We start from the raw sequence: 16,476 nt of genomic DNA on the forward strand, positions 1-16,476 counted from the left end.
AGAGCAGAAGCATAAACAGCTCTGTGTCATTCACTTTATAGGATCACTGAACTGCATGATCTTAAACAAAGCAACCGAGCTCAAGTAAACATCTCTCCAACTTTGGCTGCCCCACCTTCATAACAGAAACTTCTCACCTCTTTCAATCTGCTGCAGAAACTCCTGAGCAATCTCCTCTTCCTGGGTCTGAAGGGCAGGCTTGTATAGCTGCTTTGTTTTAAAGTTTTTCCGCTTCAGACAGGGGCACTCATGGATCTGACCCAAGCACTCCTGAATATCCTGCACCAGACCCAAAGACAGTGTTTTTACTGAGAGAGCCAAGTCACAAAGCAACTGGACACACTTTGTACACAGCTGACCCATGATTAACTTTCGGATCCAACAGAAAATCAGAAATGCAGACTGAGAGTTTGTACTCCCGCTGTTGCTCCTGTGTTCCCTTGTACTGGCAGATTGTGATCTAGATATCTCAAAAAATAATTATCTAGACAAGTTGGGAGGAAAAGCTACTGCTGCTTTCTGTGTCCAAGCAGCATGGCTGAGCAAAATCTAACCGCTGTTCTCTCTTGCGAAGCATAAGAAATACTTTTAAAACTTTAGGCTGCAGCCGGGGGTGATCACCTTTCCTCTATTTTAGGAAAGAGAAAAATTAGGCGGTCAAACAAAAACTGTACATTCAGAATCCACCTCTGTTCTGTAGCAGAGAAATCATGTTTTGTATGCCAAGAATAAGGTCAACTGTTTTGGAAGGCTAGCAGCAACAGCCTCTGGGATAACAAACAAAAGAATGCTTGCATATTGTGGAGTGACATCATGGGTGAGGGCAGCACACCTGCTGGGCTCCACCTCTACAACTGAGCTGCCAATCAGAAAAGACAAAAAATAATAATAAACTAACAAGAAATTCCAGTTTCTACCAGACAGAAACAATAGTACTGTCTGGTTGGCCGGCCGGCCATAATGGCTTTGAATACTTCACGTAGGCAAACGCAGAAGAATACACAAATGCAACCACAATCATTAACATTTAGTTTGCTATCCCTCCCACTTTGATGTCATCTGCAAATTTGATGAGCATCCCCTCAATTCCTTCACCCAAGTTGCTTATAAGGACACCACAGGAGCCAACTCCTAGGGGCAGAACCCTGCAGCACGACACTTGCCACTTTCCCCCAGGATGATGGGGAAACATAATGGGTCTTAGTAATCACAGCATCATTTTCCTACTACCTACACCAAGTTGACCAGTTTGTAGTTACCTGGTGTGTGGGGGAGACATTTGCCCACCTCCAGTCTGCAGGGACCTAAACCTAATCCAAGAATGCTCAAAGATTATAGACAGAGGCTTTGAGATTACACCCACAAGCTCCTTTAGTAGCCTTGAATGCAGCTCATCAGGCCATGGAGATCTGAATTCATTTAAAGTAGCTTAGCTGTTTCTTTACCACCTCTTTTCTTATCTTAGTCTGTCCTGACTTCTATTAAGCCAAATTTCATCCTTACTTCCTGGCCACTGCCTCCAATCATAGAATATTAGAATTGTAGAGTTGGAAGGAACTACAAGAGTCATCTAACCCAACCCCCTGCAATGCAGGAACCTTTTGCCCAACATTGGACTCGAACTCACAGCCCTGAGATTAAGAGTCTCATACCGACTGAGCTATCACAATCAGTACATAAAATCCTACATAAAATAAATATAAATACCACATGGTGCAAATATTCAATTTATTCCAAAGGCCTGAATGCATAAATGCCCTTCAAGTGGCAACAAATTGACAATACTGAGGGGGGCAGTCATTTCAACAATGAGATGTAGTTCCACAATTGTGGTGCTGTCACAGAGAAGGTCCTGCTCCGCATATGGGCAACATATTCAGCAGCACAGCAAGCAGGGATGTGCTTGATCGAAAATTTGGGGTTTGACTCAAGAAAATCACTATTTTATATTTCAAAATGGGAAAAATAAATACAGTAAATGGACAAAAGTACAGAGGTTCAAAAAATGTTTAGGGGACCCCTGCGTCCCCCCAGAAAAAACCACATACTATACTATATTATACTATACTATACTATACCTAAATTGCTTAAACTTATACTACTGTAAGTGATATATAACGATAGCAGCATGAGTGAAGAGTGCCACCTATTGATATGTTCTGTCCTTAGAGTCATAAAGTATACAATACGGCTTCTTTCCCTACCTATTCAATTTTGTAAAGACCCACAATGTACAAGCGATAGATGACAGAAGCTGCTTTATTTCTTTCGTAAATTGTTGCTTATAAGGTATTTACAAGAGGTGTGCTTTGGCTCTCTGTGAAGCCTAAATGACAATGTGAAATGAGGGATTTGGACAGTATGTACATGCCCAGGTCAGATTGTGCTGTTAATAAGGTGTCTCATGTTGAATCAGGGATACTCTAAAGTCCCAAGTCACTTTGTGGACTTAAGTGCTCATATATGGCAAAACCATGCCAGCTAGGCAAACACCATAACCTTGAGTGGGGAAGGAACTGAGAGGTTGGGAGCATCTTTCATTTTGATGGATGGACAGGTCTAGGTTTCAATAACAGTGGATCATTTCCCCAGGACACTCCATGTGAAAACGGATAGGGTCAGTTAGCCAGTTTTAAAACATGGGTTCTATGAAATTGAAATGCTAAGTAATGATGGTTGGGATTGATGGGGATGGAACTGATGGCTGGGAAATGAGCTCAGCGTTAGCGCCAAAGGTACAGAAGCTGACTGGATGGCAAGAAACAAGTTGCTGTATCTCAGTCCAACCTACATTAAATGGATGTTGTGATGCTACAACGCTGTTCTAAAACAACAAGAAGAGTTTTGTGGCACCTTACAGGGTAACAATTGTGGCATGAATTTGTTTTAAGATGCCACGGAACTATTCATTCTTTATGCAGCAACGGACTCAAAAGACTGAAAAATGCCATTCTATACTTTTCCCAAGAAAGGGCACAATAAACTAAAAAGAGAAGTGCAAAGTAGGAGACTGTACAGTATCCTGGATTTGAACCAAGGAACGCAGCTCAATGGCTGGCTTTAAGGCAGTTACACAATTTCCCTGCTAACCCTATGCGCGAACATTTTCCTAAATGAGCAAAATAATGAGAACCCGAAATTATCTGCCCTTATGTTTTCCCCAAAACTATGGCGTAATCCCGCAGCTATAGCAAAACTCTGAAGACTCGAGCAATCAGCCCTATTTATTACCCGTGATTTGTTGCGCAGACGATACCTAACAAGAAAAAAAAAGCGCCACAGGGCGCATGCGCCTCAGCAGCATAGGCTTTTCCCTCCGTGTCCTTCCCGCACAAGGAAAGATCACGTGAGCCCGAAGACTTCCTGCCAGGGCAGCTAGCGTCACTCACACCGCCTCGGCCGCTTCTAACCGCCATCTTTCATACGGGTAGCCGGAGACGCCAAGGTAAAGAGGTCATATTTCCTCTCCGCCCTCTCTCCGAGCGGAAGTGATGCCATCGTGCTATTCTAACGTCGCAGAAAGTGGTTTTCTCTCTCTATGGTTGTTCCTTCCTCTCTGTCTCTCTCCCCCGCCACCCCCCATTTCTTTTCCTTCGCCGAGACTGGAAATGGCCGCCGAGCGGTAGAGAGCCGAAGGGGAGCTGTCGCTCAGAGAAGGGTGAGCCATAGCCAACGCAGGACTTGGAACGGCCCGAGGAGGGCTGGAACCAGAGAGGTCTTTTGCCTGCTCGGGTTTTTCCTCGGACGCCATGGGTGCCGCTCCCTCCAAACACCCCCCCCCACCGCCAGCTTTCGGAGCTCCGGCGCGAGAAGCCTCGTTAGCGCGCTCGGCAACCCTCCCCCGCCCCCCGCTTCCAGACGCCGTTATTTTTTGAAAAATTCCCTCGAGTTCTTCCCTTCGCAACCCCCCCCCCTTTTTCTAACTGAAGGCGGGGGAGGGGCTTGGTCTGCCTCACAAGGGCGGGAGGAACTGAGGGGGAGGGGGACTAGAGGCGGCTCCCATCTCCCTCACGCACACACTGCGCGCAGCCTCCCTTGTTTGGACCAGGGCCCGTCATCTCTCCCCGCTCCCTACCGCCTCTTTCCCCCATGGGGCGGGGGGGGAGGAAACAGGTAGGCCGGAACGAGGCCGGCTGGGCGGGCCCAAGGAGAGCGGCCCGCCTCGCCCCTCGAGAGCCGGGGGGGGGGGCGTCGCTTTCTGATTAGTCTTTTCCGCGCGACGAGCGGCGCCTGATAACGTTTTGACTTGCCTCCATCTTTCGCCACCCTGACCAATCAGTTGAAGGGCGACGAGGTGTAGCTAGGGGGAAGGAGAGAGTCCTTGGCAGCCTCCCGGCACACTCGCCGCACCGAAGGCCCTAAATGGATGCCTCGAACACGCATGTCGCCATGCATGTGTCCTGCCAGGCAGCTGCCCGTAACTGGCTGCAGCTCCCAGTTGAGCACCAGACCTTTTGTTGAGAAAGGCGAAAAGGTTTGCAGAGTACAGTAGTCAGTGGATCGAGCCTTCTTCACACAGTGCCAGGACTCTGGGCAAGTCCGCACGATTAAATTTGCTTCCAAATGATGCTCAAGAGTGTTTCGCGGGAGGCCTTATATTGGAGAAAGGGGGTGTATCCTTAAGAATTTCATTACCAACAGATACAAAAAACGACTTATCGCAGTAATTTGCAGTATCTTTCAACTACAGCAGTGTGTGGATATTGCCCCAGGCTCATGCAAATGTGTCCTCTGAGAGCAGCACCTGGAGGTAAAATTTACAGTGTGATCCAAGCCCTTTCAATTCATTTCATGTGATTGAGCTTACCCAAGTCAAAGCAAGAAAAGAGTTGTTAATTATGACTCTTTGCCTCATTCTCCACAGTGAACTTGGTATAATTATTATTTGGCACTTGGGAAGCTGCCTTACACCAAGTCAGCTGCATTCTGTGGTTTCAGTCTTTTCCTTGCTGTATCCGGGGCATGTCAATCAGCAGTTGCTCTACCATTGAGCTATGGTTCTTGATATGGTATACTTCCTTCTCTAAGTATTAAGATCTTCAAATAGCATTAAGGGAGATTGTATTGGCAAATTGTATTAGGGCTTGTACCTGTACTTTCACTCAGGAAAGAAAAGACTTCACTGTTAGGCTGCAACATTTTCCAAATTATGATGGCAAAGAACAGGTCACTTATACCTGAGAAGGTTTTACTTTCAGAGTGTAAATGTCAGGATTACTTGCTCTCCTGTTCTGAAAGCTAGTAAGCCTAGCTCAGTGACTCACACTGAGATGGAACAGGCAGTCTACTCTGTCTGCATCAGAAGTAATTGAATGGTCAAGTCACACTTGATAGTGGTGGTAGAATATTCCAACATCAGCAGAGGCTTATCAGAAAAAACAAGCTGGATCAGTAAATCATGCAAAATGCAGCAGGAATGCTCCTTAATGAATGGGTGTGTCATGCTTATTATTATTTTAAGCAGTCTAACTGCTGTACCAAACAAGCTCTCATTTATGTATCTTGGGAGTGTGTACTGGAGGGTGGCTCATAGCTTTTCTTTTTTAATGTTTTCTTTAATGAGATTTGCATAGACAATAAAAAAAAATCAAGCTGAAAAATTATTGAGTACCTTCTTAAGAACTATACCTTGAGGGAAGACAGAAGGAAGAAGTTTAGACCAGGGAACAGATTTCATCAGCTCCTGACAGAACCATCACAGTTCTACAGAACGCTTAGGCCAGCAGAAGGGTGGTATATAAATGACATCTTGGAGTTATTGCTGTAGGGTTAATAAGTAACAGCACTGTTACTTACTAGTCAGAACATGTTTTGAAGAGAGTCCATTGTACTTTCCCGTGTTAGAAGTATAAATCACTTTAAAAGTGGCTAGTAAGTGGTGCAGATTAGTATGTGCAGTATTTTTCTCCCATTATGGATTTGTCATAGACTTGCAGTTCTGGAAGCATTGTGAGATGTGTTCATTTGGGTTGGTTGTTACCAGATAACATTAAAAATGTGTGATTAATTTTAATCTGGCTTTTTTAAATAAAAAAGTTCATTTTTATCTTGCTAAATGTGTAGGTTTACATTGCTTGGTCTGAGAACACACATTGAAGCTTAAGTTAAACAGGTCTGGTAACTAGTTAGCACCTGGATGGGAGACGACCTGATAATCCCATATATTCCACTTTGAGCTCTATGATGAAAGAAAGACAGGATATAAATGCACTAAATAAAATAAATTCTTTAACTATTCTGAAATACTGAAAATTGCATTCATATTCAGAAAAGAGGCAGGTATTGAGGTATAAGCAGCCATATATGTTGAGCATATATTTTTTGTGATTCATTGAGAGCTCTTACATGCAGAAAATGTTTTCTGTGTGTGTCCTTTATACCATTGTTCAGCACTTGAGGTGGATTGGGCACTGCATTCAGAGGCAAAGAGCATTGGCACCTTCACATCAGGATAGGGCCTTAGATTTAGGTTTCCTGTTGCTCCCAAGCAGGTAAGGGGCTCTGACTAAGCTCTGGCTTTTATGCCCCAAACCCAAACATCTTTATTAATTTGTGGCACCACAATAGGTGGTGGCACTAGGATAGGTTACTGTAAGATACAAGAATGTTGTGAGACAATGCTTATATATTCTTACTGAGCAATTTTTGGAAAGGCCAATAAATTAAGTCAATGTGAACATGTACTGTATTTCTGAACAATCAACTTAAACTCAGCAGGCTGTGAGACAGTGTTGCACTGAGTAAATGTTGCTTTGAGTTTGAAACAACATAACCCACCACATCAGACTGTGCTTCAGATCTTCTCTGTTTAAATACTTCAAGCATTTTTTAAAACCTGTATTAACTATGCAGTCAAATAACATTTGCTTTTGTTTTGTTTTTTAAAAACAGGAATTAAACATTTGCGTGCATACCAATAATTTTAAATCCATTTCTTGTCTAGCAGGATTGCAAGGTAAGCTAAATACTTAGCTATTTTAAATATTTTTAAGACCATTAACATTAAAAAAATATTTTTAATACAGTGGTGCCTCGCAAGACGAAATTAATTCGTTCCATGAGTCTTTTCGTCTTGCGATGTTTTTCGTCTTGCGAAGCACGGTCTGTCGCAACTGCGCCTCTTCAAGTGGCTTTGAGAAAAAAGCGAACAAACTCGCAAGACGTTTTTGTCTTGCGAAGCAAGCCCATAGGGAAATTCGTCTTGCGAAGCAGCTCAAAATACGCAAAACCCTTTCGTTTAGCGAGTTTTTCGTCTTGCGAGGCATTCGTCTTGCGGGGCACCACTGTATTTTGTTGGAAGCTGCCCAGAGTGGCTGAGGAAACCCAGCCAGATGTGCCGGGTATAAATAATTTGTTGCTGTTGTTATTTTATTAAACTATATCATTTATAGTTTCATTTGGGGGGATGGAGACAGCTTGCTGGAATCCATCTGTCTCAAGAGACAATGGAGTGCATCTCCAGGGGTGAATTCAAACCTCTGGAGAATCACAGGACCTGCTGTGGCTACAGAGATTGGTACTTTGTAACTTCTCCCACCTACATTGTTTTTGCTGCGTTAGGAGCACCAAAGTGAACTCTCTGGTGGTGCAAACCTGGACAGTGTGTGTGGAGATCCTGAATTGCCTAGACGACAAGACCCCCCCCCTTCACCCACACTAATGTGATCCAAAGGAAAGCAGAGCAATACATTTGGCACCAGCTTGGTTGCTGTGGGACGTGGGTGGCGCTGTGGGTAAAACCTCAGTGCCTAGGACTTGCCGATCGTATGGTCGGCGGTTCGAATCCCTGTGGCGGGGTGAGCTCCCGTCGTTCGGTCCCAGCTCCTACCCACCTAGCAGTTCGAAAGCACCCCTAAGTGCAAGTAGATAAATAGGTACCGCTTTATAGCGGGAAGGTAAACAGCGTTCCGTGCGCTGCGCTGGTGCTGGCTCACCAGAGCAGCTTTGTCACGCTGGCCACGTGACCCGGAAGTGTCTTCAGACAGCACTGGCTCCCGGCCTCTTAGGCGAGATGAGCACGCAACCCCAGAGTCGGTCACGACTGGCCCGTACGGGCAGGGGTACCTTTACCTTTGGTTGCTAGAGGTGCCAGAACGAGGCATGCAAGATGCCATCCAATTGCCTTAGGGACTCCACTTCATATTTGTGTAGGGTTTAGTCCTTAGCTCTGGTAGTACCTCTGGTGGGGGGCACATCATGCTCCTTCTGGGGTAGTTTCTCCACCTTTGGTCCCCACCCTGAACTCAGTTCTCACCTGTGACTCCTAAAATTTATCTGCATGAGACACCCTGGAAATGGCTTCAACTAACTGGGTAAACCAGGTGAAGGTAGCCAATGGGTCTCAAACCCTCAGTGAGTTAGGGAGTTCCCCTGCATGTGAATTAAACATAAGGATTAAACTATTGGTGGATGCCTAACCCTTGTGTGAAGGAGCAATATGTCCAGTGTTACTGTGATCCAGTGTGTTTTTCATAATAAGTAATAATAATGTTTTAAATAATGGTACTAATTTATTAAAGTGGCTGTAAACTTTTTCCTTTTGGTCCTTATTTCTCGACATTTATAACTTTTAAAATCCAATATATTCAGATCTCTAAAATTCCAAATTTCAGCAATTTCAGATTAGATCTCAGTTATCATTTCTTCAACCCAAACTCGGCATAGATTGGTAAATTGGAATGAAGATGGCTGTTTTGACTTTTATTGTCAAATAATGACTTAAAGTGTTGCCTTTGTTTAAAAGGAAAGTAAAATGACTTGGTTGAATTACTGAATGCATTAGGCAGGTTACATGAAAACAGCCAAATTTTCAAGTATGGAGGAAAGCTAGGAAAGAAAGGAAAATTATATTTTTCTGTCTGTTCTGAGTTAGCTATTTTGTCTTTTGGTTTTTTTGTTTTTGCTTTTCATTGAATATGAGCTACTAAAATATATTAATGAGATAGCTCTTGCCTTGGCTGTCATATTTATACTGTATTGCAGTACTTCAGTGATGGGGAATACACCAGTGATGACTTTGTTCATTGAAGTCTATGTTACTAGTCTGTTTTGATCTAGCTATGTTAGTACAAAAAGAATTGGTGTTTTGAGTGACTTTCTGAGTTATGGATCAAAGGTAGATCTTTGGGGTAAAGAACAGTAGAGTAGTTAGTGACTATTTTTAGTTCAATATAGACAAGGATAAATGAAAGTTTTTTTTTAATCAAGAAAGGAACAGCACACACACAAAAATGCATAAGCATTAAATGTATTCAGTGTGAATATTGAAAGAATAGTTGACATTTTTGTTCCCTGTTACCTATAGTGCTTTCCACTGATCTTTGCCATGATGTGGAACAGAATGTTTGAGGAGATTAGTGATAATTTGAAAAGTTTTTTTGGAAGAGTGGGATGGCTTTTTCTTGAATTTTTTTTTTAAAAAAACATAATTTACCGCTATCCATATATGAATTGATTATCCTGAAACTAAGGTAATGTGTTTCAATTTACTATTTTCTATTTGGTAGGTGTAAGCTACTGGGGGGAAAATGGGTCGCTCTAACACTAGATCACATTCTTCAAGATCAAAATCCAGATCACAGTCGAGTTCAAGGTCAAGATCCAGATCACACTCTAGAAAAAAGAGATACAGGTACATTTCTTCCATTTATCAACTTTCTCCGTGGTATAGTTCTTTAAAAACATTTGAAAGACAGACTTTATTATCAGCAGAAATTTGAAATGAATGCTAAGAATCACATCATAGCTTAAGTGCTGTTTTGAGAAGATTCAACTGATTTTAGAAGACATTTTTTGCTTTGTCTACTGAAGCTTGTAGGCTACTGTTGAGTGTGGAGTAGTTGTACAGAGGATGTACAGGACTTAATGCTTATAGCAGATGAAATGTCAAGAAAGAAATGCCTATAAACAAGAGAAACCAAGGGAATTAGTTGCTCTGATTCTTTACCCTGACTCTCCCCAGCCAGCTCCCATCATATAAACAGAAAGAGTAGCTAGCTGCACATTTCTTTGAGGGAGAGCTTCTATATTTTATTCCATTGACAGAGCACTTTGAACCTCAAAGGCTGCCGTTCAGAGTGCCTCCTGATCTTAATGGAGTTACTTGGGGGCAGGGGTGTCTCTGGGCCATGCCACTGTACATAATATGGGTAACTCTTATTTTAGAAGAGTCATAAACTATGGGCACTAACATTTCTATTTATCTTAGTTCTAGGTCTCGGTCTAGGACGTACTCACGATCTCGCAGTAGAGATCGTGTTTATAATAGAGATTACCGCAGAGATTACAGAAATAATAGAGGAATGAGACGCCCCTATGGCTATAGAGGAAGAGGTAGAGGATATTATCCAGGAGGTGGAGGTAGATACCACCGTGGAGGTTACAGACCTGTTTGGAATAGAAGACACTCTCGAAGCCCTAGACGAGGTCGCTCACGTTCTAGAAGTCCAAAGAGAAGGTCAGTCTCTTCCCAGAGATCTCGGAGCAGATCTCGCCGATCCTACAGATCTTCCAGGTCTCCAAGATCCTCTTCATCTCGGTCTTCATCTCCATATAGCAAGTCTCCTGTATCTTCTAAAAGACGTGGGTCATCAGAAAAGCAAGCAAAGAAAACGGAGGGAGCTGCTTTACAAGACAGTCCATTAAAAAATAAATCACAAGAGGAGGAGAAGGGTGCATTTGAACATGATCCTTCTGAGGCACTAGATGATTTCAGTAAATCTGCAGCAGCTTCAGGTGATATTTGGCCTGGCCTTTCAGCATATGATAACAGTCCAAGGTCTCCCCATAGTCTTTCTATTGCTTCCCCACCTAGTCAGAGTTCCTCATGCTCTGATGCCCACTTACTCAGCACAGTCCACTCAGCAAAAAACACACCTCAGCACTCACATTCCATTCAACATAGCCCTGAGAGGTCTGGGTCTGGCTCCCTTGGAAATGGCTCTAGTCGCTATAGCCCTTCCCAGAATAGCCCACTGCATCACATTCCTTCAAGGAGAAGTCCTGCTAAAGCAGTTGCATCGCAGAATGCTCCACGTGAGGAATCTCGGATACGTTCATTTTATCCTGAAGCTGGGGATCAAGAAAGTACAAAGGGTGCAAAATTTCTGAAAAGGTAGGAACCGTAACTACAAAAATAAAGATAGCATAAATAGTACAGTAAGCATACTTCTTTATACATGTATATTGTGCAATGAAAAGTACCTGAATTTTCTCTAATTTTATGCTGGTTATACTTAGGTTCTGACTTAGGAATGTATACATGAACTTTTCATTGTTTCTCAGTCAGAGCTGTAAATATACGTTTTCATTAGTATGTTACAGTGTCTTCATTGGAAGCAATTAAAGAATAAATACACTGCAGATTAATGTGTATTGAGAGTTCTGTTAAGAGAGTGATTTTCCCATACTTTTTATAGCTTTAATAAGAGTTGCTCTAGCAGTGTTAAGCAGTAGTGCTGAAAGATCCTTTTGTCTTGGTAAAGGAAATACCATTGTGGTGGCCCAGATTTTTCAAAATTGCAAGATTGTATCTATCTTCAGTAGAGAAACATAATTTGTTAAATTTAAACTGGACATTGGCAACTTTCTAGCTGACAAGGTTCTCACCTTTGTTTATAATGTATCTGTAGAACTGAACATAGCAGTAACCATTTATGCAATGTTGTGTCTTTTAAAAACGAAATAACCAGTTGGAAATCTGTTTATCGGAGCTCTGCAGGATAGATAGCACAATTCTGTTCACTTCTCAAATTACTGAATATATCTTCGGAAATATATATTTTTTTATAAAGGAAAATTTTTCTATTTGCTTAGTAATATATAATAAATGGCATACAAATATCGTAGAAGATTACAAATGAAATAGACTAGGGGGCTAGATGTACTTTTAATATATAGGAGAGACTAAAAATCACATTGTATTGCTTCAGTAACTGCTTTGGCAAATGCCTTGCAATTTATTGTATCCAAATTGTGAGTGTGTTCTACTATGTAAGCAGTGTAAGAAGACATTTTATAAGCTGTTTTTTTACAGTGTTATATGCTCTGAACTTCTGGAATTAAATGGGATACAGATACTGTATTTGTGCTGAAATGTATTTAAGAAAAATAATGATTTGTAAAAGAGAGCAGTTTTCTTACAAGATAAAGTAGGCACAAGAAATAGTTAAAAAATCTGAAGAGCCACTGAAGAATCTCATCAGTCAATATATAAAAAACGTTATAATTGTGTAATTAAATTTGTTTGCTTTGGTACTCATTTTGTGGAGTTGGGATGCCATAAGGATAAATGCTACAAACTGAAATGAAAGCAGTTGGGAGTTATTCTCCTCTTCTTTGCCATCCACAGGTACACAGATGAAGAGTCTAGAGTATACCTGCTTGATAGGAGTAATGCTAGGGAGAAAGATGGTCAGAAGGAGAGAGGGCTAGAAAAAGGGAGGACAGAGGGAGAGAGAGAGTGGGAGGACCAAGAAGCTTTGGAATATTATATGGATAAAGAATCTGGAAAACAAAAATTTAATGACTCTGAAGGGGAGGACACAGAGGAGACTGAAGATTATAGACAGTTCAGAAAGTCTGTTTTGGCAGATCAGGGTAAGGGCTTTGCTGCATCTCACCGGAATGCTGAGGAGGAAAGCTCAAAGTATAAATCTAAAATCTCTCTAAAGGCAAACAGAGAAAGTGAAGGATTTAGAGAAGATAAAAGTTACAAGCTTAAAGACACAACTAGCTATGTAGTGGAGAGGCCTAGTGCACTAAAAGATAAGCACAAGGAAGATGAGAAAGTATCTGAGAGAATGATGAAGAAAGAAAACCAATCACCTGAGCAGGTAAAGTCTGAGAAGCTCAAAGAACTCTTTGATTATAGTCCTCCCCTGCACAAGAATTTGGATGCAAGAGAGAAATCTACTTTCAGGGAGGAGAGCCCACTTAGGATCAAAATGATAGCCAGTGATTCTCATCGACCTGAAGTTAAACTTAAAATGGCACCTGTACCACTTGATGATTCAAACAGGTAATTATCTGAATTTGTAACAGTTTTCACTTATCCATAAAGGAATTGCTTTTCATAATTTTTTATTCTTCTTTTTGTGTTATGCACATTAGACCTGCTTCCCTGACTAAAGACAGGCTGCTTGCTAGTACACTTGTCCATTCAGTCAAGAAGGAACAAGAATTCCGATCCATCTTTGACCACATTAAGCTACCACAGGCCAGCAAAAGCACATCAGAGTCATTTATTCAGCACATTGTGTCCTTAGTTCATCATGTCAAAGGTATGCTTTGAATTTGCCATACAAAGTGAGCATCACATGGCACTAGGAAAGTGACGGTGAAGTCAGTCCATTGGGAAATTCAGCCCTTTTGTGTTCAAGTAGACTTCATGCTTTCCTCTTATGGTTATATAACATTCAGCATTCTAGGAAATGGATATGTAGATTTTGATGCATAGTTTTAGAGAAGCTTTGGCAGATGTTACTTAAATTATTCCTCTTTTCCCTGGATTCAGATGAAAAGGAGAAGGAAATGAGATGGAGATTAAAGAGATGTGTAGGACAGAGAAATGGGAAAAGATGGGGATAATAGAGGTGAGAGAGCAGATAGTGTTAAGGGATACAGAGTGAAAAGATGGGGGTGACAGAAATTGAGCTGCAGAGACCCTTGTAGGTTGGGAGGAAATACTAAAAAGAGGGTTAACTGAGAAACAAAGGTTCAGGTGGAAAGATGAGTATGTGCTATGATGTACAGAGCAACCTAGTTAGAGATGACTAAATAAAGTGCTGGCATAAAATTGTGGGAAATATAGTGGTTTCCTAATAAGAAAGTGGCCCTCGGGGTGATTTGAGTTGTGTACCTCTGGCATAGGCCAGTCTCTTGCATCTAATTGTGTGCATGTGTATCTGATACAGTTACAACTTGCTGAGATTTCATCTGGTCTTGAATAATTTTGGTTTGCACTACATGTCAACTTAATATAACAGAGAAATACAGCATAACTTCTTTTTAGTTAAGTCTCCTTGATCCTTACTGTCACACTCCAGTAGGAATTCTGTAGTGACAAATTAAGTCATCCTAATGTCAATATGTAGTGGAACTAAGTGCACTGCTGACTAAATAGCCTTGCATAGGTGTAAGTGTTTGTTTTTCAACTTACAGCCAGAAGTTGGGTCTCCTGCTCCAGTGTAAGGAACTTGGGCAGTCCATTTATATCTGGGTAGGCCTTGGATGGTACCCAAAGGGCAGAGATTGGCATGGGAGTGTGAAGTTAGTTGTCCTTAGGTACCTGTACAGGGCTGAACTTCAAAATCATTAGTTGTTTGGGAATCCAAAGACACACAGCATTGCATAGCCCCAGTGGGCAAATGGAATGCATGCTCCTCTCCATAGTTGCATACTTGATATTTTGAGATGAATATGAATAATGCCATATAAAATTCCCCAGTGTGCCCCCTCCATAGTCCCATTAACACTCTGGGTGACCTCCATTGTCATGTGAATGGACTTCCACTTGCTCAATGGGACTTCCCATTTCTCCTCTCCACCGTGTTGCCCTCTGCAGATCTTCTCTGAAAGGTCTCTGAACCATCAAGCAGATTTGAGGGGCATGGGAGCTAAAAGTGGGAAGAGAGGAAGGGGAAGTTTGATTGTACAAAGAAATATATGACACAGTTGGAACTGTAGTCTTGGATGTTACCCTTTCTGTGCATACACTATGGGTAAGAGCAATCTTATGTCACTTGGAAGTACAGGGGGCACAGACAGACATTATAACCCCAGCTTCAGTGCACTGGACCACCTGTAAAGTGAAAGATGGAATGGCAAGTTGGAGGCCAGACTGCAGTCTAGCTGTTACATGTACAAGGAACAGTGCACTGAAGCCAATTTTAGTTAGATTTTAGTGTGTTAGCACTTTTCTTATTTTGTAATTAAATGAGTTGCATTTAAATTAGTTATATTTAAAGCTGATTGGGATTGCCTGACTGATTCAAATGATATTCTTCTAGAAATATATATTTAAAGACACCCTGGTTACTAATAGATTTCTAAGTTTCTCTTCAAAACGGTGATAGCTCTTACTTGCTAGCTAGAAAGCTGCTATTTGGTGTAGGCAAGTCACAAGACTTACCTCCGAATCCAGCAAAACAAAACAAAAGCATCCACGTATGACATTGCTCAGTCATATATTTGAATCAAGCTGGTATTAGAAGGGGAAGATTTTCAATTGCAGCCAGAGGCATGTGCCTGTGTCTGCAAAACACTAGCTGGATGATTTAAGTATATTATAAGTCTAGAGATGTGATACGTTGGTTTGTTTTCTGTTGTTAGTCATTGGGGTTTCCCCCCTGGTGAAGTAGGCATCTGGGAAGAGAGCATAGGTAGCTGCCTTAATTTTGGTAAGACTTTTTGTCTATTTAGCCCAGTATGGTTTTGTTTAACTGACAGGAGCTCAATCAGAGGTCTTTCATGTTACCTACTCCTCTTTTTAACTTGAGAGGACTGGGATTCAATATGGGACCTTGAGATTGCAAAATATGTGCTTTATTGCTTAACTACAGTTAATTCTCTTATCTAATGTTACTGATATGTATAGCTGTTTTCCTAGCATTTCCACATGCATATACGTTAGTTTGAGTAGTGGGTCTGCCAAATCTATTGAAGGCACCATCACTCAAGCTCAGCAAATATCAACTGCATGTGACTGCATGATTAAGGACCAGATTTTGGGTTGTATTCAATGTAGCACTAATGTGAACATTATGTTGGTGTAAGGATTTCTTCTTGTGCAATGGTATGTTCTTCCCCTGTGGACCCATGAAATCTGTTCTGGAGTTCCCCCAGCCCTCCAGAGCAGATTTGGGGATGATGGGGGAGAAGAGGGGGGTTTCATTTTGCTATTTCAAGAATGTAGTTAAATACCACCCTAAATTTCCTGCTTTATGTTGCTTTTTCTTGAGGAACAGCTAGTTTTGTTATAATAGGAATGAATCATGAAGAATTTCAAAGATGTGAATTTGCTGGTGAAAATATTGAAAATAACATAGTATATGGACTGATTGACCAGATCTCTAACAGTTATGCAACATGGGCCCAATATTATAATAAAGTTACTAAAAATTCATTTTCTTATGCTTTTATTTCTCTCACTGTACTAACTTAGATGTTGCTAATTGTTCATCAAGGGAGGAGCAAACAATTGATTTTTTTGCCTACTATAGGATGAGATTCAACATGGCAAGAGCCAGCATTTGTTCCCGTAACAAGCCAGCTTCTTCTCCTTCTCTCCCTTGCATGCCCCCAAATCTGCCCTGGCAAGTTGGGGGACCCTTGAGCAGATTTTGGAGCTGCAAGGAGCTGGAGGGTGGAGAAGAGAAACCAGTAGTCATATTGCATAAGCAGATTTTCTTTATGCAAGTGGGTGTACATCATTGGATGTCACCCTTAGAATGAAGTATTTATCTTGGCCTAGATAGA

At 41.6% G+C, this 16,476-nt stretch overlaps 2 protein-coding genes across 18 annotated transcripts in view; one reads left to right on the forward strand and one right to left on the reverse strand.

Annotated features, from left to right (window-relative positions):
- LOC309528481 (uncharacterized protein) overlaps positions 1-4,473 on the reverse strand; it is an 18,206-nt gene extending 13,733 nt beyond the window's left edge. For 2 of the 6 annotated variants that reach the window (XR_014217762.1, XM_082215955.1), the window contains exons 1-2: positions 3,232-3,445; positions 138-859 (exon numbers count right to left, since the gene is read on the reverse strand). Coding sequence is in view for 4 of the 6 variants with exons in the window: in XM_082215955.1 (XP_082072081.1) it covers positions 138-363 (226 nt within the window). In the remaining 2 variants the exon portion in view is untranslated. The other 4 variants (XM_082215958.1, XM_082215957.1, XM_082215959.1 and 1 more) reach the window with 4 other exon arrangements.
- The window catches only part of BCLAF1 (BCL2 associated transcription factor 1), a 26,300-nt gene continuing 13,339 nt past the window's right edge, over positions 3,516-16,476 (forward strand). For 5 of the 12 annotated variants that reach the window (XR_014217756.1, XR_014217757.1, XM_082215902.1 and 2 more), the window contains exons 1-6: positions 3,516-3,658; positions 6,892-6,955; positions 9,507-9,631; positions 10,208-11,113; positions 12,350-13,018; positions 13,111-13,280. Coding sequence is in view for 6 of the 12 variants with exons in the window: in XM_082215902.1 (XP_082072028.1) it covers positions 9,528-9,631; positions 10,208-11,113; positions 12,350-13,018; positions 13,111-13,280 (1,849 nt within the window). In the remaining 6 variants the exon portion in view is untranslated. The remainder of the gene's footprint in view (positions 3,659-6,891; positions 6,956-9,506; positions 9,632-10,207; positions 11,114-12,349; positions 13,019-13,110; positions 13,281-16,476) is intronic. The other 7 variants (XR_014217758.1, XR_014217759.1, XR_014217760.1 and 4 more) reach the window with 4 other exon arrangements.

The sequence above is a fragment of the Podarcis vaucheri genome (genome assembly GCF_965113315.1).
Source record: "Podarcis vaucheri genome assembly, chromosome: 3".
In the NCBI taxonomy this organism is placed as follows: Eukaryota; Metazoa; Chordata; class Lepidosauria; order Squamata; family Lacertidae; genus Podarcis; species Podarcis vaucheri.